The sequence below is a fragment of the Daktulosphaira vitifoliae genome, unplaced genomic scaffold (assembly GCF_025091365.1).
Source record: "Daktulosphaira vitifoliae isolate Bord-2020 unplaced genomic scaffold, ASM2509136v1 Scaffold_1, whole genome shotgun sequence".
NCBI lineage: Eukaryota > Metazoa > Arthropoda > Insecta > Hemiptera > Phylloxeridae > Daktulosphaira > Daktulosphaira vitifoliae.
Genome location: NW_026099572.1, coordinates 14,699,670 through 14,722,278, shown reverse-complemented (window position 1 = coordinate 14,722,278; position 22,609 = coordinate 14,699,670). Strand labels below are relative to the sequence as shown.

Below are 22,609 nucleotides of genomic sequence, written 5' to 3'. Positions count from 1 at the left end.
TATAACTATTATTTAAAAAAAAAATCAACTAAAAATATTAACTGAATCAAAAGTTATTTAAGTTCAGTGAGTGGTGGGCCATTCTGTATATGTTTATTGAACTCTCGAATAAATGCAAACAGTAACATATAGTATTGTATAGTTAATATTGAAAACTGATCAATAACGCGCATTTAAACAGTAATCTAAAATGAAGAACTAAAATTAATTTATTCAAACATTTTTTTAATAAATCATAGAGAGGTTAGTCCCTTAAAGCATATGTAGTTTTAAAAAAATAAAAAAATTTATATATTTTTTTAAAATAAATATAGCTAAAAAATGTAAATATATTCCTTAACAACATTTTTTTGTATAATGACAAATCTTTAAGTATATTTTTTACAATAATCTTTAACTAAATTACATTATAATGTAATGAATAATAACTTTTTTTTAGCATAAAAACAATATATAAAATGATTTAGAATATTGATTACAAAAAAAAAAATAATAATAATAAAATTGCTTAAAAATAATTTAAAATCTGTAAATCAAATACAAAATTAATAATTTAAAACTAATTAAAAATGTTATTCACAAAAACAATTGAATATAAAAAATAATTACGAATAAAGTTATTCCTAAAATTAACATTTTTAATAACGAATGAAGTTTAAGTTAAAATATATTTTCAGTCTAATACTAAATTGAGTTCTTCTAGATTTTTGGAATACTTGGTTTTATGTTCTTCAAATAACTTCGTCAATTCATCGACAAAAATTTTGTGATATTTGTCTATATCTTCAGCTGTAGGATTTGGAATTTTTGGTACATCTATTGGCTTTCCAACTGTAAATTAACAAGTTGTTTTTTTATTAAATTTTTTAAAATATTAATTTTTTTCTATAATGTATATTGCACAAAGGTCAAAAAACAAACGTATCTATTACGACACATTGAGAAAATTAAGACTTGATCTAGTTATTTGTTGAAACAAAATACACATAGTTAAAACAAAATAACTAAACTAGAATAATTAATGTAATTTAATTTATCTCCTTAGAATAGTTTAGCTACATTTTTGCTTCTAATAATTCAAAAATACAGAGCAATTTTGTGTTTTTTGTTATATTAATTTATTTTACAATATTTTGAAAATACAAAGAGTTAATTTTAAATTTACTTAAAATATCACAAGAGATGATTTCTTTTTAAAATTATCTTTTGCTATTGATTATAGTAAAACAAAAACAATTTTACGTATAATATAATTTAATATAAAATAAATTATATCAGTTAGAATTTATAAGTTAACCGTTTGAGGTTAATTTCGTTGTTTTAAGTAAATAATTCTTTTCATTAATGAGTTTTATATAGACATTAAATTTACCCAATAATATATTTATAAAAAAAATATACACTTTTTAACACTAATCAAAAATAATAATTGATCAAATTCATTGAAATAAAAATATGCTCCAAGGTCATATTATTGATTAGGTTATATTTAAATTAATTGAGTTAGAGACTTTGGACATAAAATTTGTATATACAGAGTAATTTTTCTTATATTATTTATAAAATATAAAATATAATATAATTTTTTTTTTCAGAAGATAATAATATTTTGCGTTCTATAATTTTCAGAAAACAGTTTAGTCCTATCCCCTTTCTTTTCACCTTAAAATTTGATCAATTTTATTTTTTTAAACAGTAACATACATGTTTAACCTACTTGCAAACTATAAATTATCTATCTAAGAAAATGACTGTTCAATATTCACTTTTCGGTTAGTATTTTAAAAGATGTTAGAATTTTTATAATAAGTCGGAAGGAATAGTACGATTAATGACTCGATATAAAAGCAAAAAAACCCTAGCTTTACCTCTAGTCGTTATATAAAAGTGTTAATAACCTCCAAAATACTGGTTCAAAAGTTGTTATTGACTAGTGATATTCAAAAATATATTTCTTTTTAATATTATAATGTAGGATATTTATAACTTTTGAAAAGAAAAAATAATATTATATTTAAATTTTTTAATATATTGCATGAGTCAGTTAAAAAATCGCCCTGTATAATCGTTAATAACTATAGCACGAATTATTACTAAATAATGGTAATTTTAAAATAATTAATTGTTTATTATGCATTTAAAAATGATATCTATAACATATTTAAAGATATGAAATACTATTAGTCATTAATATAAATATGTAATATTCAATATACAAATCCATCGGTACAAAAAAAGTATAATTATATGTTTTAATGAATCATACACATAAAATACGTTGTTAAGATTAATATGGGTGCATTATAATGCACGTACATTCAAAATATTGATAATGAATTACATAAATACGCTTAAAATATTATCATTTTAAGCAGTGATATAAAAATTAAAGTAATAATTTACAAAAAATTAGCTATCAATATTACCATCAAAAATTTAGAAAAAATTAATGAGTACTCACCAACAGTGAAGATTGGATGTCTTCGTGGTACTATTCCAAAACTGTACTGGAATAGACCTCGGCCAACTGGAACCAGTCTACCGGCTTTCCATTTAACCAACTTCAATGCTTTGTCCCAAAAAGAATCTGGTGGTGCTTCACCTTTTGCGTAAACATAATTTTCACCAAATGAAAATACCGGAACTAAGGATGCACTGCTCAATTCGTCGAAAGACATTAAAAATTCATTAAAAATAATTATTTTTCCAATCAATGTATTTACCCAGTTTTCAACGCAACTCGAACAAATCCTTTTCTTTTATTAACAATGATTTGAATAGGACCGGGAAAAGACTTGAAAGCTTCAGAAACACCCCCTACCATTAATACAGCTACATTACCCTTATTACCATTTAATATGTTAACAAGACTTTTTTCTGAACATTCTCGAAGACCTAAAATACAAAAATAAAATTATGTATACATAATATGAAATTAATTTATTAAGAATTTTTATAAATTCTCGACAAAGATACCATACCTAATCCAAGACCAAGTTCTCGGGTAAATGGCAAATGGAAGTGAAGATTGAGTGTAATCAGAAACGATTTGAGCCCGGGAAACAATTCTCTAAAAGGACTTGCATTTGTAGCAAAATTAGAAAATACTCCAGAGCATAACATTCCATGTGGGTAAGTGGCGAACAGATATGTTTTGTCAGCAGGAAGATCATGAGTTTTAATTAAAGATACGGGGAAATACCTTCTGTAATAATACCACCAAGTCCAATTGCGGACAAAACCAAACCTAATAAACAAATAAATAAAGATAACTAAATACACAACATTTTTGCTATCATATATAATGTGATATTATTCAAAAGAATTATAATTTTTAAAGATTTATATCAAATCCAGAAATGCTGAGTACATTAAAAAAAAAATGAATCTACATCAACGCAATAGCTTAACTATTATGTATTTAGAATATTTATTTAATGAGTTTTAAATATAAATATATAAAGACAATTAATTTTTTTCCTTATAATCAATTTTTTTAGAACAAATAATGTATGACAATTCAAATGAATAATACGTAAACTACTTGACATCCAATCTCATTAGTATGCAATAGAACTCTATACGTGCTAAAAATATGTTCAATCCAATCCCATCAAAGATATACTCTAAATAATATAATTCGTATTTTGTAATGTAATTTAATTTTATATGTTTTAATTTAAGGACTGTTCAGTGATCTTTTAGCTCGATCGTATCCAAAAATAAATATACAATTTAAATATAATAATTATAAACACGTTTAATTTTACTAAGTTCAGTTGATGAATAGTTATTCTATAAAAATACATGTAAATATTTATGTAAATAATTCATTGGCAAAATTTATTTATTATTCTTATTATATTTTTTAAATCTATAAAAATATTAGATAATTAATATACAGTAATCTGCTAACCATTTCTCACGCAATATCTTCAAAAGATTAAGATAAAATATCATTGTTTTCTTTTCAGAAGTTATTAATATCCTACACACAGTAGGACTATTAACTCAAAAAAATATAGTCTTATTCCATTCTTTAAATTTTATCATCTTTAGTTTATTAAATGAAAACATACACGTTTAATTGGTTTACAAATAAGAAAATGACTGGACGATAATAACTTTTGAATTAATATTTTGAAAGTTATTAACACTTTAATAAAACGACTGGAGATGAAGTGCGAGTCGTATTATTTTTATCTTTAGACAATTATGGACTGCATTACTCCTCCCGTTTTGATATGCAAGAGCAAGAACATTCAAAATATTGGTTCAAAACTTTTTATCAACCAGTTATTTTCTTAATTATAACCAAATTAAACATACACGTTTTCGTTTAAAAAATTAAATATGATACAATTTTAAAGGGAAAAAGAAAGGATAGAACTATATATAAAAAAATAATTATAAATGCTTATTTTATCCTCAATTATCCAAATATATATTTATTAATTTAACTAATAACTATTACTTATTTATTATTTAAAAATAATTATTTTATTAATTAGTAATAAATTATAATTGTAAAGCGTCTTGATTGGAATGATTTATAGAAGGACAACTGGGTTCGCCCTCCCACATTCATTAAAATAATTACTAGTCGACACTTTTAAAATGAATTGTAGACTATTTTACTCACTATGGTACTTATGTCGACAAATTTATCGCCAACATCTGGCAAAATTTACTTCTTACTCTCACAAAGTAATCACTAGGATCACCTCTGCGTCTAGATAGTAATTACCTTAATCGCTTCATAATGAAGCTATTAAAACATAAACTTATACATACTTTTTGTCATAAAGATAGGATAAGGGAGTATGGGTATAGTATCAATCGTAGATAAGATGAGAGAAAATAGACCTAGATGGTTTAGTCATGTTTGTGAAGAGAGGAATCAAAATCTGTAAGAACGGTTATGGAAATGAATGTTGAGGGAAGAAGATGTAGAGGAATACTAAAAAAGAAGTGTAGGGATGTTACTAAATGAGATATGAGGACGGCTGATATGTGTATATATGATATGGGAGATCGTGTCAAGTGGAACTTGAGGATAAGGGTGGATAAGTAGTTGGGATAAAGGTGAGGAAAAAGAAGATACTTTTGGTCAAAAATGTTTTTCGTAAAATAGCGATGTTTATTAGTCATTATGATTCTCTTTTTAGCTCCGAAACTGATCTAAGAAGATTTTAATCTATAATAGTATATGTTGGATCCTCACTGTGTTGTTTCTTATACTTGTAGTAGTATTTTTTGACAATTTTATCGCCCAGTTTTTAAGAATAATAAAATAAACTATACGACATTTTTGTTATACATTTTACTAGTGTAAAAAATCAACTAGCTTTATGTAATTTATCATAATAGTCCGGTTCTTGTCCTTTCCATAAATATATTTAAATCATTTTAAGAACTAGATGTAATTTTAAATGATCAGATATAAAATATAAAATTAATCAAAAATAAAGCAAAACGATATGAATATAAATATCTATTGTTGACCAATTTATCATATTATAATATAATATAATATACTATATTATAGTCTACCCACAAAGGAAATTTAATAATAATGTAATTGTATACTTATTTTGTGTTAAACATTGTAAGAATTCTGGTTCGCTCACTAAATATCTAAATTTGTTCAATGTTCTGATATGAAGACATTTTAAAAGAAATTGTTAAAAAAATTTTCATGATTAATAATTAATACCTACAATTTATTATTTAAAATAATATTTAAGAAAATGAGAATGTACAAACAAATTATTTATTTTATATTTGATGTTGGTAATCGTTAATTTTACATTACGTTAACAAGTTCTATACTCAATTTGTATTATTGATTTTTTATTGTTGTAACAATTGATATCCATTAATCAATGATATAAGACGAAGAAAAGTTAACGATAAAATGATTTTAACATTAATATCCACAGTTATTACAATTTAATTTTCAATTTTTTGGAACATCAAATAATCAAATTTATTGTATATTGTAATTTATTGATTATTATTTAGATGCAATGATTTTATTATGTACACAAAGGCGGACTGAGGGGTATTAAATCCACTGTGTTGGAAAAAAAAAATTTTACCTTAAAAGTAATCTGTAGATGGTTTGTAGAAGAAACTAGTAGTTCCTAATATATTTATAATTATACTCTAGTATATATTTTTTTTATTTTAATTATTATACATAATAAATAATACATATTATAATAGTGAATATGAACATTTTTATTTCATTTTTTCCGAATTATTTCAAGTAATTGAAATAAATTTTAATATGTTATAAACCACTAAATTATTGTAGTTATAATAATGTAAGCCCCCTGGTTATATTATTTAAATTATTCTAGCCCCTCTAAACATTTCTTCAATAATTGTTGAACAATATTGTTGAATCAATCAAATATTAAAATAATGAAAGAAATACAATTGAATTGTTAAAAATGGCAGCACCTTCCCAGTACTTGTAACCGGCCGTCCGCTCTTTGGTCGTAGATAAAATGGTTACAGACTAATTGTACTGTAATACAGTGGTCCAGTCCAACCTGTATGTACATCAACGTTAATAAAGATTAAAAACGATTCACGAATATTATTTCAATAAAATACCCGTGTATAATATTACATAATTCATGTATTTCAAAAATACTTAAAAAAAAAAGATAAAATAACTTAATATTGTAATAGTTTCGAAAGAAGGTTTTAATTTGTTATTCAAAATTATTTTCACCAGTTTTTAAAATGATAATAATTTTTATGTGATTATTTGGGCACTCAATTAAAATTAGCGATTTTTTTTAATATGAAATTACACTCGAGGCTTAAAGTGTAGGAGACATAGATAAACTCGGTCTCTTTACTTTTCTCGATGATTAATCAGCGTTTTTTTTTTTAATATATTCGTAATGTATGCAACCGTATAAACGCTCAAGATAAATTAGGGGCAATAATCCTCTCTGCATTTTTTGTAACTTTAAGTGCTAAAATGCACCTAATATGGCCTAATGAATAGTTAAAATTTTACCTCAAATTTCCTGAAGATGCACTGTTTCGATCAATGTAAATCCAAGCTGCATACATAAGGCCCAACCACCAAAATCGAGTAGCCAATACTACGTACAAGAGAAACAAGCTTCCTGTTAAACCTCCAAAAAAGATTAAGTGAATCCATGCAGCAGCAGCCAACGTTTCTAGTCTTCTATTAAGGGGTACGCACAAGGGCGCAAACTCCACATCCTTCAGCTTCATTTTTAAAAAATGTTTTAATTCAACTTACTTATAGTAAGATCTTTAACTGTAGATTTTTTTTAAGAATCACACCGAATTTTTCACTTGAAATTGAACAGTTGTAACGATATTATGATTTCAATGATTTAACTAAATATTAACCTGAATAGAAAACACGAGGTAGGTGTACGAAATTAAATGTGTTTTTCCGCAAGAAAATTTTGATAAGTTTAAATAACGTCTACAACACGATGAAATGAAAACGGCAACTGAGAAGATTATTACAAAAGCCTTGTGGTAATAGGTATTATTTGATAATATAACGTATACTATTATGAAAATTTATATCAAGCAGAATAAAAGTAGTAATGATATTGATAACAATATAATAGTAATTATGTGTAAATGTATAAACTGTACTTTGACTTCATCAAATACTTGTTTATACTTCATCCAAATCTCTATATATACCGGCTATTATTTACAGCGCTCTCGTCTGATAAATATTTCAATAGCTTAAATTTAATATTAAGTGTTACTGACAAATTATCGTTTATTTCTATTGTTACTAATGTACTGTGTAACCTTAGTACGTAAGCATATAATAGTCAGTAGTTTTATTTGTTAATCAAATATACTGTATGAAGTATTATGGAGTAATAATAATATACAAAATTCACTAAGAATCGACTATTTGTGATTAACAATACTTCAGTGATTCTAATCTTATCTTAATTAAAATTCAAAACGCATTTTGAACTGACGGTAAAGTGTTAAGATAAAAAAAACCGTTACTAAGCTAGAAATGTGTATAATTTATTAAAATCATAAATGATTATAAAATCAATTATAAGAGTATCTTGATAATTTGTATTTTTATTAGATTTATACCTACATACTTAAGTAATATTACGTACTTAAGTTCTTCAAATTATAAAAATAATGATCATAAGACCAGTAGCGTATTTAAGGTTTCAGAACACCGACAAATTTATATTTAGCACCTTTTACACAAGCATTGCATGGGAAGACTCAGGAAAACCTCTAAAAATTTAACAAATTATTAAAATTGTACAAAAATATTTTTTAGAGAAGAGAGAAATTAATAAGATCTCCCAAAATTTTTATTTCTGTTAAAGTACAAATTGAGCTCCGTTTTCTACATTAGACTTTGGAATATCTTTTTAGCTTGTTTTATTTAATGATTAAATTTTAGTCTTTTATGCGGTGAAATTAAATAAAAATATTTGAAACAAAGAAAAATTAATCATATTCACCAAAACTGACATTATTTTAGACTTTTGACATCAATTAATCATAGAGAACAAGCCAACGGAACGTATATTTTTTTTATAAAAGTACTATATATAACACTTTAAATAAGATTTAATCTAATATTATTAAATTAATTAAATATTCATTCACTATGGAAAAAACTACAAAATCGGATATTTTTACCATGATTTTAATTTTGCATAAATGTCCAATAATTCCTAGAAATAAAGTTTTTATATAGTTTTTTTTTTATATCTTAAAATAAATTTTATTAGTTTTCATTTTATGTAAGTTTAAACAAGTCAAGTTTTTTGGAACATAATCAAAAAGTTATATGCTTTTTAAGCCTCCTTATACTTTGGTTAATGATTGGATTTCCAAAACAAAAATATGTCGTCAATAAAATTAATGTCTAAAATATTGTCAGTAAAATTTTGCATTGATCTGTCCAGTTGCCAAAAAGTTATTTTATTATAAAAAAATTAAATTATCAAAATCGACTGTTTTACAACAATTGTTATTTTCTGTAGTATTTCCTTTTATTACAGTAATTGAGAGTTTTTTTTATAAAACTATGATACATGAAGCTTAAACTTGATAATATCTAGTTCAAAAAATATGATTTGTGATATTTTCACATCTTTGAGTAAAATTAATTCAGCAAAACTTGATCAATTTGTACTAATAACCCCTAAAAAAACACAGCAAAGTTAAACCAACAATTTCTCAGTTATGCATCGATGTTAATATGATAGTTACTAAAATATTGCATTTATTCTACATGATTTTTTTTTTCACAAAAAAATAGCAAAATATTTTTTTTCCCTGAAAAAAAAAAATGGATATTAAATCTAGTTGCGAGCTCTGGGAATTTTACTAGATAATCAAATTATAACAAGGAAGTTAAGCCGTTTAATTAACCTTAATTTAGTTTTAATCATAGGCAAAGTAGAAAGCTATAAATCTTCTGATTAAAATTTTAGACTGTATTATACCAAAACTCCTAGATATAACTAAAATATTACATTGTTTATTTCAACTGTATATAGTACATAACCATAGGCATTATGTATACGGTCAAATACCAAAGGAAAGAGAAATTTAAGTTCGCCAAATAGTGCATACTGATATACTCAGTGGATATTAGACTCTCCGTGTAATTTATTATTTGATAGGATTAATCAGATCCTGGTTTCATTGGTATAACCTACAAAATAAATTTTTGAATTTGATTTTTTATCGTAACGTTTATTTAGATTTTAATTTGTTTATCAACCTACGATTGTTAAAGTGACTTGACGTTACTGAATTTTTTTGGATACTTACTATTGTTTCAAAATTTAAACTAAAATTATTTTATTTAAGTTTAAGTTAAATTTTTATTATTATTAACATGATCGGTGAATCTAGATCGGAATTCAGATTAAAAAACCCCCCTGAAGATGGAATATCGTCAGTAAAATTTGGTCCTAGTTCATCACAATTTTTGTTAGTTTCTTCTTGGGATTGTTCTGTTAGACTATATGATGTTCAAGCTAATAGCATGCGTACAAAATATACTCATGACCGACCTGTACTAGATGTCAGTTTCCAGGTACAATTTATCTCATTATATATATATATAACAATATATTTTTTATGTATGAATGTTTTTAATTGTACTAATAAAATTAATTCATAAATAAAAATTGTTTTTAATAACTTCCCTATATAAAAGTTTGTTGAAGATTTATCTAGTACAATCCTTTGTTATATTAATGTATAGACGATTATTATAAAAAAAAACATATTAATTTTTGATATTTTTATGTTATACACTAACATTATATGTAATTGTATTACCAATCTACTATCATTGTTATTTGTGTTTAAACTTTTGTTAGCAATTGATTACTATTTAAATTTATTTTATGTGTTAATGTTATGTATACCAATTGGTAAAATGATTATTTTTTTGTCTCCTGAAAACTAGCAAAATGTGATTTGTGTCCTTTCTTTAAATATATGTCCATTTTTTATTGTTCATTATTCTACTTAATATTTCTAGTTAAATGTGAATTTATAGTATTATTGATTTATTAAATAACTCAAAAATATATCATTCTGTATATATAATATTCATATTTATTGTAATACCAATTTCTTAAATAATAAATTTTAAAAACTAAATTATTACATTTAAACTAATAAAATGTAGTCAATTCTAAAATTAGTATTAATAAAAATATTCAACTACTCACTTGTTAATTACATAATAAAAGTAAAATAGTTGAATTTGTAATAATTAATTATTATAACAGGTTTAATTTTTATCATACAATGAAACTTTTGTTTAAGGATGCTGTTCATTCGTTTAGTGGTGGTCTGGACAATAAATTAAAAATGTATGATTTGAATAGTAATTCTGGTAAGTATTTTTATATACTCCTAAATAAAGGGAAAGAATTAACTTATTATTTTGAAATTAAGATGTAAAATCCTCACAAACTTATATTAATTTTAAAATGTCAGTTAAAATTATGTAAAATATTTATAAGTTTATTTTAATAAAAAATTAATTTATTGAACTTTATATACTACTAGGTTCTTTCAGTAATCACTGTAATGACTCTACATGAGATCACCTTAGAATAAAAAATTTATAATGCCAATATTTATAATTTTTTTTTTTTTAACAAGTCTTTAAAATCTTTGAGTTTTTTTATGTTAAAAACATTAATACATTATAGAAATGTAAAAATCAAAAACATTAAGAAGCCAAATAAATATAAAGAAACTAAAGAAGTGCATAAACTATAGCTAATCATTATCCTTACGGAAACCTGGCTATTACCTAACATAAGTAATAATGAACTTGGTTTTTTTGGCTTTCATGTAATTTTGTCTTGATAGAAACTTTAATAACAGTAATTTTCTCTGTGGAGGTAGAGTCCTCATTTCCATTAAGACTATTTTCAAATTTTATCCTATATCTTTAAACATCTTGAATGTTACGCAAATATTTGCTTTATTGTCCTTCAACTCTTACCACTTATTGATTGATGGTATATTCACCTCTTCCTATAGTGGATTCCCATGCTACTTCTGTTGAGCAAGTCATTTCGCTCTATAAACCACATTCAGTTATCTTATTTGGAACCTACAATTTACCAAATGTTACCTGATCGTCTGATGATCTACGATTAATTGCTTCTAATGATACTAATACTATTTCCACAACTATTATCGATTCCTTTTCTTATCTTAATTTATTTCAGTGTAACTCTTTTGCAAATAATCATGGAACTATTCTAGATCTTATCTTTTCTAGCTCCAATGGAATTGCAGTCAATTTCTTGACTGAAATTTCTTAATCTCTTGTTATTCCCAACTTATACCACCCTCCTCTTAATATAATCTTTCTTTTCCTATCTGACAAACTAACCAATAATACTCATACTTTAAAGATTTTAAATCTGCAAATTACTATCCTTTTTCGCAATTTATTTCTTGCTTTGTAGAAGACCTGTTCAGTTACCCCTGTTTTTAAATCTGTTGATCCTTTTCTTATTTCTAACTACAGGCTTATTTCTAAACGTTCTCACATTGCTAAATTGTTTAAATCCATTAAATACTCTTCTACCAAATGAAATCTTAATCATATTTTAGTAGACAACCAGCATGGTTTTTGTCCTTAGAAATCTACTGTTACTTTTAGCCTGGCTCTTAGAACATACATTTTAGAAAAATTTAAGTCTGATTGCTAGGTTGACACAGTGTTCACCGACTTAAAAAAGCCTTTGAGACAGTTATCCATAGTCGTCTTATTTCGGAATTAGAATCATTCGGCATTGGTAATCCCTTACTCTCCTGGTTTCAGTTCTATCTTAGTTCTAAAATACAATTTGTGACAGTTCATGGCGCTACCTCTGAATTGTCCATAACTGCTTCAAGTAGGTCATCTCAGTCCTCTTCTATTCATTTTTTATATTGACTTAATTAACAGTTACCTTATCTTTTCTAAAGTTCTTCTATATGCCGATGAAATTAAAATTTATTTTAAAATTACCTCTCTCCCTGACTGCTTTCTGCTTCCATCTGATCTAAAGTCTTTTTGTATCTTGACTCATCGAACTGGTCTTACCCTCAGTTTAAATAAGTGCCACATAAAGAATTTTTGTAGAAAATGAACTCCTTTTATTCATCCTTACACCCTTAATGGTTCTCAACTTGATTGTGTTACTTGTTTCAAAGACCTTGAGTTCTTTCTAACTCCTACTCTTTCATCTGAACACCATATTAATGTTACTGTTGGTAGAGCTTTAAAAGTTCTAGGATTCATAAAGCGCAATACCAGCCTTTTCACGTTCGCCACCTGTCTACATTCTCTTTATTTCTCTCTGGCCCATCCCATTCTTGAATATGGAATAGTTGTATGGCATCCATACTTGGCCAAGGACTAACTTCTTTTAGAGGGAGTTTAAAACCATTTCCTATCATATGCGACTTTTCTACTCAAAATCAATCCCTCCCCCTCATGATTACTCCTCTATTAGATCATACTGAAATATCCAAACTCTTGTTTCTCGTCGTGTTGATGCAGACTATCTCTTTTCTCCTTAAGGATCAAATAGATGTACTTGACCTTCTCTCATTTATCTCTTCTAATGCTTCTGTCCATTTTACTAGTAATCATTCTCTTTTCCTGGTTCTATCTCATTGTATCAACTTCTTTCACAATCATCCTCTACATAGAATGTTTTTTCTCCTTAACAACTCCTTGAATCTTTAATTAATTTTTGACAACATTTAATTTTTTATTTTTATATGTTCTGTTTCTGTTTTTAAAATTTTAGTTCGGCATATTCAAATTATACTATTAAGTTTTTAGTTACTCAACATACTTCTAGTTATCTCATACACTTATGTAGATTCATTAAATTTATTTTGTTATCACTATTATTAAATTATAATATAATTTAAGTATTCTACTTGTATTTGTCTTTTAAGTTGCCGATTGGCATTTAATAAATAAATAATAAAGCATTTAGGTCATAGAAATTTAAAAAAAAATTAATGAGCCATTGATGTCATTCACTAGAAATGAGTAGCCATAAGTTAATATGACACTATAAATTTAAGTTTCACTTAAGACATTAAACGTGTTATTATAAAATTTAATTTGTAGTAATTAATATTTAATCTCAAGTTTCAATGTGGAAATATTATTGGATTTTCCAAAAATCCTTTTTGTAATAGTTAAGTTTTGTTTTAAATCATAATTTGAGGAATGAATAATGAATAATTTTAAACAAATTTCATCATAAATATTCAGTGAACTTTAACTGTAATATTTATTCAGATAAATACCTAATGTTTGTTTTGAAATATTCACTTCCAAACATTATTTTTTTAATAAAAATTAAATAAGCTCAGTCTCAATCAAAAATTTGAATAGTAGTTATATGTTTAAAAATAATGACTTCCATGAACAGTAGCAATAAAAAACAATTTTCCCTATAATAATTTTCTTTTTTTTCGTTATGTATATTGCTTTTACAATATTTATTTTCTGAGCTATAGGTATTAATTTTTATGGAGTCGTTTGAAATTTGATATTAATAAACAGTTTTTGAGTGTTAATCAAGTTTTATAATCTTATATGATATATTTTCATTATTGTTATAATCTGATAAAATCGTATTTAATAAAAAAAAACACAGCACAGTGAGGTCGTGCCACAGTGGAGAAATTGCATAGTTGGGTCCAATATAGATGATATCTGAAAGTGATTAAAATCACTATCATATAAAAAACGTTCTGATGCAAATCTGTAAATAATGTTTGATTTTAAGAAGAATTTGTTAAATTATTCCAAAAACAATATGAACTACTATTTTCTTAATTATATCCTGACTACAAATTTTTTTATGATTTATAAATCTAATACATGAATAAACATTTATTATAGTAATTAAATTTAGTATGAATTTGTATTTCAATAATTTAGTATTGTAATTTTTACGGAGAAATTATGAAATAGTTATTACTTTTATGGCAAATGTATATAAAAGTTGAAGATCTTGATGCAATACTTAAAAACCCAGCACAATGGGGTGGCGGCACAGTGGGGTCGTGGCATAGGTGGGTCTAGTATAGATGATATCTGACAGTGATTAAAATCACTATCATAAAAAACGCTTCGATGCAAATCTATAGATAGTGTTTAATTTAAAAATTTAATTGAGCGTTCGATTTTTAACGGTTAATANAAAAAACAAAAATTTGTTAAAATAGCATATTTTTGAATACGGTAGCCATTTGCGCATAGAAGATAGGTCGTCGGGACAAATTTTTTTATTTATTTTATAGTACATAAAATAAGCTTTAATTTGATATATGTTTAAAGAACGCAGTATTTCCCGAACATTTTCAAAAATTAAGTTGAAAAAGTTATTTTTTGTAAAAAAGTTACTATTTTAAATCCCCCCAGTGAGCAGAATAAGTGTTAGATTTCCAAAAAAAATTATATCAAATGAAAGAGAAATATCTAAGGTTTTAGTAGAAAAAAAATTTATGTTGATTTGTTTATTTTTCAAAAAGTTATGGCAGTTTTAATTTAAAAAATGACAAAATTTACCGATTTTTAAATTTTTAATTTTTTTGGATATTTTCGGGAAACGAGGGAATTTTTTTCAATTTTTAAGGAGAAAAAGTGGCAACAGACATAAAAAAAAACACATCATAGTAAAATTAATACCTTCTCAGTTTCGCATCGAAACTAAAAAAAAAATGTTTTTTATTTATAAATATTTACTGGTCTACAAGGAATATAAAGTTAAAAATATAAAATCGAGAATTTTAACATAAAATAAATAGCATACGATAGCCATTTTCACCGTGAAGACAAAATAAAGTCCAAACTTATTATTTTCTATAATAAAGTATAAGATTTATTTTTAAGACTTTTTTTACATCTATTTATTAATGTGTTTTAGAAAGTGTTTTAGGATCACATGACAATGCAGTTCGTTGTGTTGAATATTGTAATGAGGTGAGTGTTGTGTTATCTGGTGGATGGGATGGAAATGTTAAAATGTGGGATACAAGAGCATCACAATGTGTTGGAACTTTACCACAACCTGATAAAGTATTTTTTCTCAAATTATATATTTATATGTATATTGAATTTTTTGATATTTTAAGTTATATTCACAATCATATTAGCTTGATATTAAATAACAAAAACATTTTTTTTTTTTTTTTTGAGGTGTTTACTATGAGTAATGTAGGAGAAAAACTTGTTGTTGGCACTGCAGGACGTAAAGTTTTTGTTTGGGACTTAAGAAATACAGCTTATATAATGCAGAGACGAGAATCTAATTTAAAATTCCAAACAAGGTGTATAAGATGTTCTCCTAATAAGCAAGGTTATGTATTAAGTAGTATTGAAGGACGAGTGGCTGTTGAATACTTTGATACAGCGCCAGAAGTTCAAAAGAAAAAATATGCTTTTAAGTGTCATAGAATTAAAGATAATGATATAGAATGTATCTATCCTGTAAATGCAATTAGGTAATATTTTTATACAAAAAGTTCTATAAAAAAAATTGTTTTATTTAATACAGTAACCACCACTTTGTTTGTCACTTTTTATTTTATTTAAATTTTCGATTTTTATGACTCGCTAGCAACCAAAATGATATATTAATAAATATTATTATTAATATATATATATAAGTATGACTACCGGTGGTCAACCAGATTAATACATGTTTTTATATTTTATATTCAAGTTTCCATCAAGGATTCAATACATTTGCAACTGGAGGATCTGATGGCTATGTAAACATATGGGATGGATTCAATAAAAAACGTTTGTGTCAATTTCATCGATACAACACTGGAATTACCTCATTGTGTTTTAGTCATGATGGTAAGTAAAGTTTAAATAAAATTAAATTTTTATCAACATAACATAACATCTAGTTGCTATTTGAAAAAAAAATTATCATTTTTAATTTTTATAGGGACATCTTTAGCCATTGGAAGTTCTTACATGTATGAACAAGATGTGCATCCAGATCCAATTCCAGAAAACAATGTTTATATAAGATATGTTACAGATCAAGAAACTAAACCAAAATGATTGTGACTAAATACTAAATGGCTAACTTTAGTATAATTGTCATGTAAATCTTAACAAAAAATTTTTTAGTAAGTATGTAGCCAATTTTGATGAATGTCCGATTCCTTTAAATATAAAAAATATTAAAGAATCATTATTTCTTCATTTTTTTAATTTTTATAACTTAGTTTTTACAATAAAAAATTTTCATTAATTTTTTTTTAGCGCAACTCAGTAATACTTAAAAAAAGTATTAAAATGATATTTTGTAAATATGTATATTTTTGTATTGTGGTGTACATATTTTTCAATGATACACTACATTAAATGACTTATGTTAACAGATTTTTTCTAACTATATACATAAAAATAATGTAAATACATTTTATATGGTCTGTAAATAAAAATATATGTCTTAAACATGTTTAACTTGATTTTACATTGAATGCTTGCTCAACCTGGCTATCAACATAAATACACATACAAATTAATATTTAGTGTCAAAATGCATTTCTGGCTCTTTGAATATTCCAACAATTCCTCAAACAAGTGAGACTCTAAAGGATTAATCTCCAAGTCTATCAGAACCGTCCAGATCAAAAGTAGAAGATTAAGGTGTGACCACTTATCAGTCACCAGTACAACTAATTTTTCTTTTTACAATTACAGAATTAAGCCCAACAACTAGCCAACTTGCACAATAGTTATTAGAACCGATTAAAAGACATATTAGCATAACAAATATTATAGTACCATTATTTTAATTTTCATAACATTTTTACTATTGGATTGTATAATTGTAACTACTAACTTAAAGTTTATAAAGGTAAAATGAAAAGTTCAACTTGTCTTTATCTAATTATTTTACTCAATTCTAAAAGTATGCACACACGTTAATATTGCCATATTAATTTTCAAAATCAGTTATATTGAATTTATCTAACTTTTATCAAATTTTAGTCATTAGAAAAATCATCTGAATTTCCTATACACTTTTTGAACTTTGATGAGAAGCTGAGAAGGTATTGGTTTTACTATGTTTTTTTTTTTGTGTGTCTGTTACCACTTTTTCTCAGCTCTCACCAAACAGATTTCTTTCAATGATACGTCTAAAGATCACAAATCGTATATAGTCGAACACATTACCCTAAAAATTGAAAAAATTTCCCTCGTTCCCCGTAAATGAGGGAAATCTCCAAAAAAAATTACAAATTTAAAAATCTCCAATTTTCAACTGTTTTCTTAAATTTTTTAAAAAATTAACAAATCAACTTAATTTTTTTATATTAAAATTTTAGATATTTATAATATATATTATATATGAAAAAAAAAAAATACGATTTTTTTTAAAAATTGGAAATTTAAAAATCGCTAATTTTCGACGTTTTTTCAATTTTTTTAAATTAAAACTGCCATAACTTTTTTAAAAATGAACAAATCAATATAATTTTTTTTATAGATGCATTATGTCTTTACCTATCATTTGGTATAATTTTTTTATAAACCTGACCCTTTACCTCCTGCCCATAGAGAGAATTCAAAATTAACTATTTCAATTTAACTTTTGAAAGTGTTCCGCAAAGTCTGACACTTTTATATATATCTTAAATTAAAGCTAATGTAATGTACTTTATTCTAGAAAAAAAAATTTTAGGATAAAAAGATAGTTTTACGCATGTCTTTTTTGTTAGGTTTAATTTTTGAAAAAAAGAATACTTTACTGCCTACAGGAAAGAATTTAATATAAAAACTTTTGCATGAAAAATTCACTTTTGAAAATACCAATTTTAAGTTATATGTTGAATTAAAGCTTATGATACACACTATTAGTTAAAAAAAAAAATTCCCGAAGATTTGTCTTCTATTTGTAAAAGATCCCCGAATTTAAACAAAAAATGTTATTTTTATGTAAAAAAATCACCGTTTTTCATGTTCTTATAATTGACTACTTCAATTTGTCCTATAAGTTTATGCTTATATTTTAAGTCAAGTATAGTCATATAGGATAGGATGTACTCCCATTTAACTATCCCCCTTTATATTAATATAATTTTGATACATGTCTCCCATAGAGGTAACGAAATATGCAACTACTTAATAAATTTTTATAATTTCTCAGTGAAAATTACAATACAAAATAATGAACATCAATTTCATACTAAATTTAATTTTTATAGTATGTATTTATTCATGAATTATACTTACAAATCATAAAACTAGTAATCAGGATATAACTAAGGGTTGATGTTGCTTTTGGAATAATCCAACAATTTCTTAAAAAAATAAATAGTTCTACAGATAATCTAACATCAGCTGTAGTATAAAACATGTAACGATAAATATTGTAGTAAACTTTTGAGATCTGAATTAATACCTTTATAATGAACCTTTTAAATAAAATATATATTTTGATATAAATAATTTAATTGTGATGTAAACATTCCTGTAAATCTTTAGCATTAAAGTAAGTTATAAAAATAGCTAAATAGACTACCTATCATATTATTTACTTATTAATATTCATACTGCCTACTATTAAAGAACTCAATATTAATCATTAAAAACATTTTATAAGTTTTTCTTTAGTAATGTAATATTATTATTATATATATTGAAGTATTACTTAATTAGTTATAACTTTCTTTAATTTTGATATTTCATTTTAGTGTTTGTATATGGTGATTGCAATATTTCATACTTATTATTTAATGTAGGTTTATGTGACACATTTATATTTCTTTACTCGTTCTTGAGAAAATTTAGTTAGTTAATTTGGCACTATATTTAGGTCTTTCGGAATTTGGTTGCTAGTGAATTTAATGTACAATTTTTCAATCCTAATGTTAGTTTTAAAATCATTAATTAATTCACCATAGGATAGGTGATTAATTCATAGTACGGCATAATATAATTATGGCCTAATGAAGTATGCTGATTATTTATTTTCGTTATCGTATTAACCAGTTTTGACATAATTGTCTTATACTTTGCAATCCCACCAGCTATGTAATTATTCAATTACATCGTGGTTCATTTCATTTGTATTATTGTCTACACTTTTTATTTCTGATTCAATTTCACTAGCTGTATAAGTATCACTTTAGTTTTTTATTGCCATAAAATTACATAACATAATGTTTACTATTTTTAATGACTGGACAACTAAAAATTCTTCATGGTTATCATTAGTATCGGAACTCTTAAGTAGAACTCCAGAATTTTTCCGTAATATGATCATTCTTAATCTTAAGGATTCCATTTATTTTTTTGCTTTCATGCATAAATTCATTTCTTTAATATTCCAGATATTTTGAAAACCTTAAAACGCTTATAATATTTTATATTTTATAAATATTTCAATACAGAATTATAACTATTTTTCATTAATAATTTAATATTAATTGAGTACAAAATTTTTGACTATAATGATTATCAACACTGATGAGTTATAGAATTGAAAAAACTAAAATATATAACAGTACAATAATTAAATAAAAAATAACTCAATTTATCAATTTAGAATTATGCTTTTCAAAAATCATACTTTAAATATCAAATTACATTCTTTAAATAAGTACTTGATTATTTAGAAATTATATTATTTAATTATTATATACATTTTTAGTACAATTATTACAAAGTCTTAGACTTGTTATATTTAAATATTGTAAAAAAAATATTATAGTATTTAAAAAAATACATTATGATATGTTAGTACCAAGGAAGTTATGTAAGAGTTATCTAAAACTTTAATAAACTTAACCTTTCAATAATCGGAAATTTAGTTTATGTGTTTTATTGTTAACAAAAAATGTACATACCTATGGAGTGACACATTTGTTTTCTTTTTTTCGTCTTGTTCAATACATTTAGATTTGATGCTAGAGCACAACATGAACCTCCTTATGTTTTTAAATACATTATTATAAAATAAAATAACTAAAAAACAAATAAAATACAAAAAATGTTAAAAAAAGAATCTCTTACATATATTTTGCCATTGATCTAAAAATATCTTGTATTATGGGTGACGATTACGATACTATTTACCCTACTTATATTATTTCATTATTTTGATATAAGGCAGCCTCTGTTGTCTATGAACCTTGACTTTTTTTATTAAGCACGTCCCTTTCAATTAGTATCATCTTTATAAAGTTAAATTTATAATTAAAATCACATCAAAATCTTTCTTTAAATAGTTCACTTTTCTACTTATTTTACGATTATTTAAAAATGTGGGTTTCTAAACATATTGAACACTTTATGTATTCATATTATTTATTTATGATGCAAATAAATCTATCAATAATTAATAAAAAGAACTATTTTATCGATTGTGAAATATATTAAATGTTAATATTTTGTATTTTCTATTAAGATACTTTATTTTATTCATTGATTATTTAAATAGCACTTTTTTAATTTATTTTCAAACTTTTTTAAAAATTAGAGAAAAAAAAACTTAAATATTATAATATTGCACTGTATTTTTATTCCATACATTAAAATATGTTTATAAATTTGTACAAAATGGTATCATGTTTGGGTATTTGATTATAGTTTCTCTACGATTATAATGTCTATAAATATATCATTTGTTAATTACAACAGACATATAATTATAAATTAAGACATTTAAAATATTTCTTATAATTAAGTATCTATGTACATATATATTTAAATATATGTAGTTGCAATTAAATATTGTATGGAAGATCTTCATCAGAATCAACATCTGCATTTCGAAACAACATATAATTATCCATATCTATAGTACGACAATTATTGATAGCATACTTAAGTTTCTCTTCAAATATTTTTTGACTACTATAGTCAGTTAATCTTAATTGAAAAAAACATGTTTGAGCTGTTGGAAGGCCATCTAGTTTATCTTCAACTTTAATTATCTAAAAATTATATTAAATATTATTTGAAAGTTTATTATATGAAAATTTAATTTTTCAAACTTGAAAATGTTGAGAAAAGTCAGATAAATTTGAGGGCAAACGAGATCGCCCACAAACAAAACGCAAAAATAACACTTTTTCAGAATCTTGAAATCCATCTAAAATTTCCCATAACCACTGAACAACTTGTGAGTTTTCATCCATTTCTCTATATCTTCATTTAAAAAAATGAGATATTGAAGAAAAATGTAAAGTAGTGTGTATAATTTTTACAATAGTATAATAAAAATACCTAACAATAGTCTTTAATACTGGTATTGATATATCAGGTAGTCCACAAATCATGCGTTCTAAATTATCAGCAGTTTGAAACGTAAGTAATGGTAATGGAACAAGAGCAGCAAGACCTCTTCTAACAGCTAATATTTGTTCATCCATTTCATGGAACCGTTGTTTTAATGCTAATTCACAGAATTTTAGTCTGTTTGAATATGTAACAGGTACATAATGACCATTTGGAATTAAAGCAACAGTTTGTTCTGTCCAACTTGTACCAGTCATACATAAATATGGTATAACCTAAGTATTCAAATCATATGAAGTTATAATAAAATTGTAAAATTGAATTCAAACATGAGTGTTTAGAACAATAAAACTAATATAATTATACTTCTTCAAAATTGTCTTCTGTCACCCCAGTCTGGTGAATATTTTGTATACTAGTTAAGTTTTGAGCATAATAAGTATCATTTTCTTCAAGATCAGACATATTTAATGATTCTCCAATAATCATTTTCCATATTAATGGTGACAAAGGAAGTGCTAAAGGTTTTTTGGTTCTTATAGCAACACCAAATAATATACCTATTAAAATAATTGTAAAAGTAAATTTAAAAATCAATATATATATATATTAGGGTGTCCCTTATTTTGAAAATTTTGGAAATTCTTCGGGCTCACCCCCCAAACTTGTGTGTATACATATAAAAAGTGGCTACAAAAAATTTCAGGCCGATCAGATAAGTTTAACCCGTGCCGACTTGGGGTTGAAAATCGGCCAAAAGGGGTACTTTTT

General features: G+C 24.7%; 3 protein-coding genes across 4 annotated transcripts in view; 1 reads left to right on the top strand and 2 right to left on the bottom strand.

The window, feature by feature from the left end:
- Positions 1 to 315: 315 nt before the first annotated feature.
- Positions 316 to 7,571, bottom strand: LOC126894110 (2-acylglycerol O-acyltransferase 2-A-like). The gene is made up of 5 exons (XM_050664864.1): positions 7,040 to 7,571; positions 2,982 to 3,247; positions 2,724 to 2,895; positions 2,462 to 2,655; positions 316 to 831 (listed from the first exon to the last, which is right to left on the bottom strand). The coding sequence occupies exons 1-5, from the start codon at positions 7,261 to 7,263 to the stop codon at positions 674 to 676; spliced, it is 1,014 nt and encodes a 337-aa protein (XP_050520821.1). The 5' UTR covers positions 7,264 to 7,571; the 3' UTR covers positions 316 to 673.
- Positions 7,572 to 9,775: 2,204 nt separating this feature from the next.
- LOC126894111 (mitotic checkpoint protein BUB3) lies at positions 9,776 to 17,053 on the top strand. Its single transcript, XM_050664865.1, has 6 exons — positions 9,776 to 10,111; positions 10,855 to 10,924; positions 15,495 to 15,646; positions 15,767 to 16,071; positions 16,293 to 16,432; positions 16,527 to 17,053. The coding sequence occupies exons 1-6, from the start codon at positions 9,911 to 9,913 to the stop codon at positions 16,643 to 16,645; spliced, it is 987 nt and encodes a 328-aa protein (XP_050520822.1). The 5' UTR covers positions 9,776 to 9,910; the 3' UTR covers positions 16,646 to 17,053.
- Positions 17,054 to 21,110: 4,057 nt separating this feature from the next.
- Positions 21,111 to 22,609, bottom strand: part of LOC126894104 (probable E3 ubiquitin-protein ligase HERC1) — a 47,593-nt gene continuing 46,094 nt past the window's right edge. For both annotated transcript variants that reach the window (XM_050664848.1, XM_050664849.1), the window contains exons 59-62: positions 22,205 to 22,398; positions 21,827 to 22,113; positions 21,595 to 21,748; positions 21,111 to 21,534 (exon numbers count right to left, since the gene is read on the bottom strand). In XM_050664848.1, the coding sequence (XP_050520805.1) occupies positions 21,325 to 21,534; positions 21,595 to 21,748; positions 21,827 to 22,113; positions 22,205 to 22,398 (845 nt within the window). In that variant the 3' untranslated portion in view covers positions 21,111 to 21,324. The remainder of the gene's footprint in view (positions 21,535 to 21,594; positions 21,749 to 21,826; positions 22,114 to 22,204; positions 22,399 to 22,609) is intronic.

Coding starts and splice junctions, on each gene's coding strand:
- LOC126894110 (XM_050664864.1), bottom strand. CDS start 7,263: ATGAAGCTGAAGGATGTGGAGTTTGCGCCCTTGTGCGTACCCCTTAAT. Junction 3,248..7,039: donor GCATCTTCAGGAAATTTGAG/GTAAAATTTTAA, acceptor TTTGTTTATTAG/GTTTGGTTTTGTCCGCAATT. Junction 832..2,461: donor ACATCCAATCTTCACTGTTG/GTGAGTACTCAT, acceptor GTTAATTTACAG/TTGGAAAGCCAATAGATGTA.
- LOC126894111 (XM_050664865.1), top strand. CDS start 9,911: ATGATCGGTGAATCTAGATCGGAATTCAGATTAAAAAACCCCCCTGAA. Junction 10,112..10,854: donor TACTAGATGTCAGTTTCCAG/GTACAATTTATC, acceptor CTTTTGTTTAAG/GATGCTGTTCATTCGTTTAG. Junction 16,433..16,526: donor ATTGTGTTTTAGTCATGATG/GTAAGTAAAGTT, acceptor TAATTTTTATAG/GGACATCTTTAGCCATTGGA.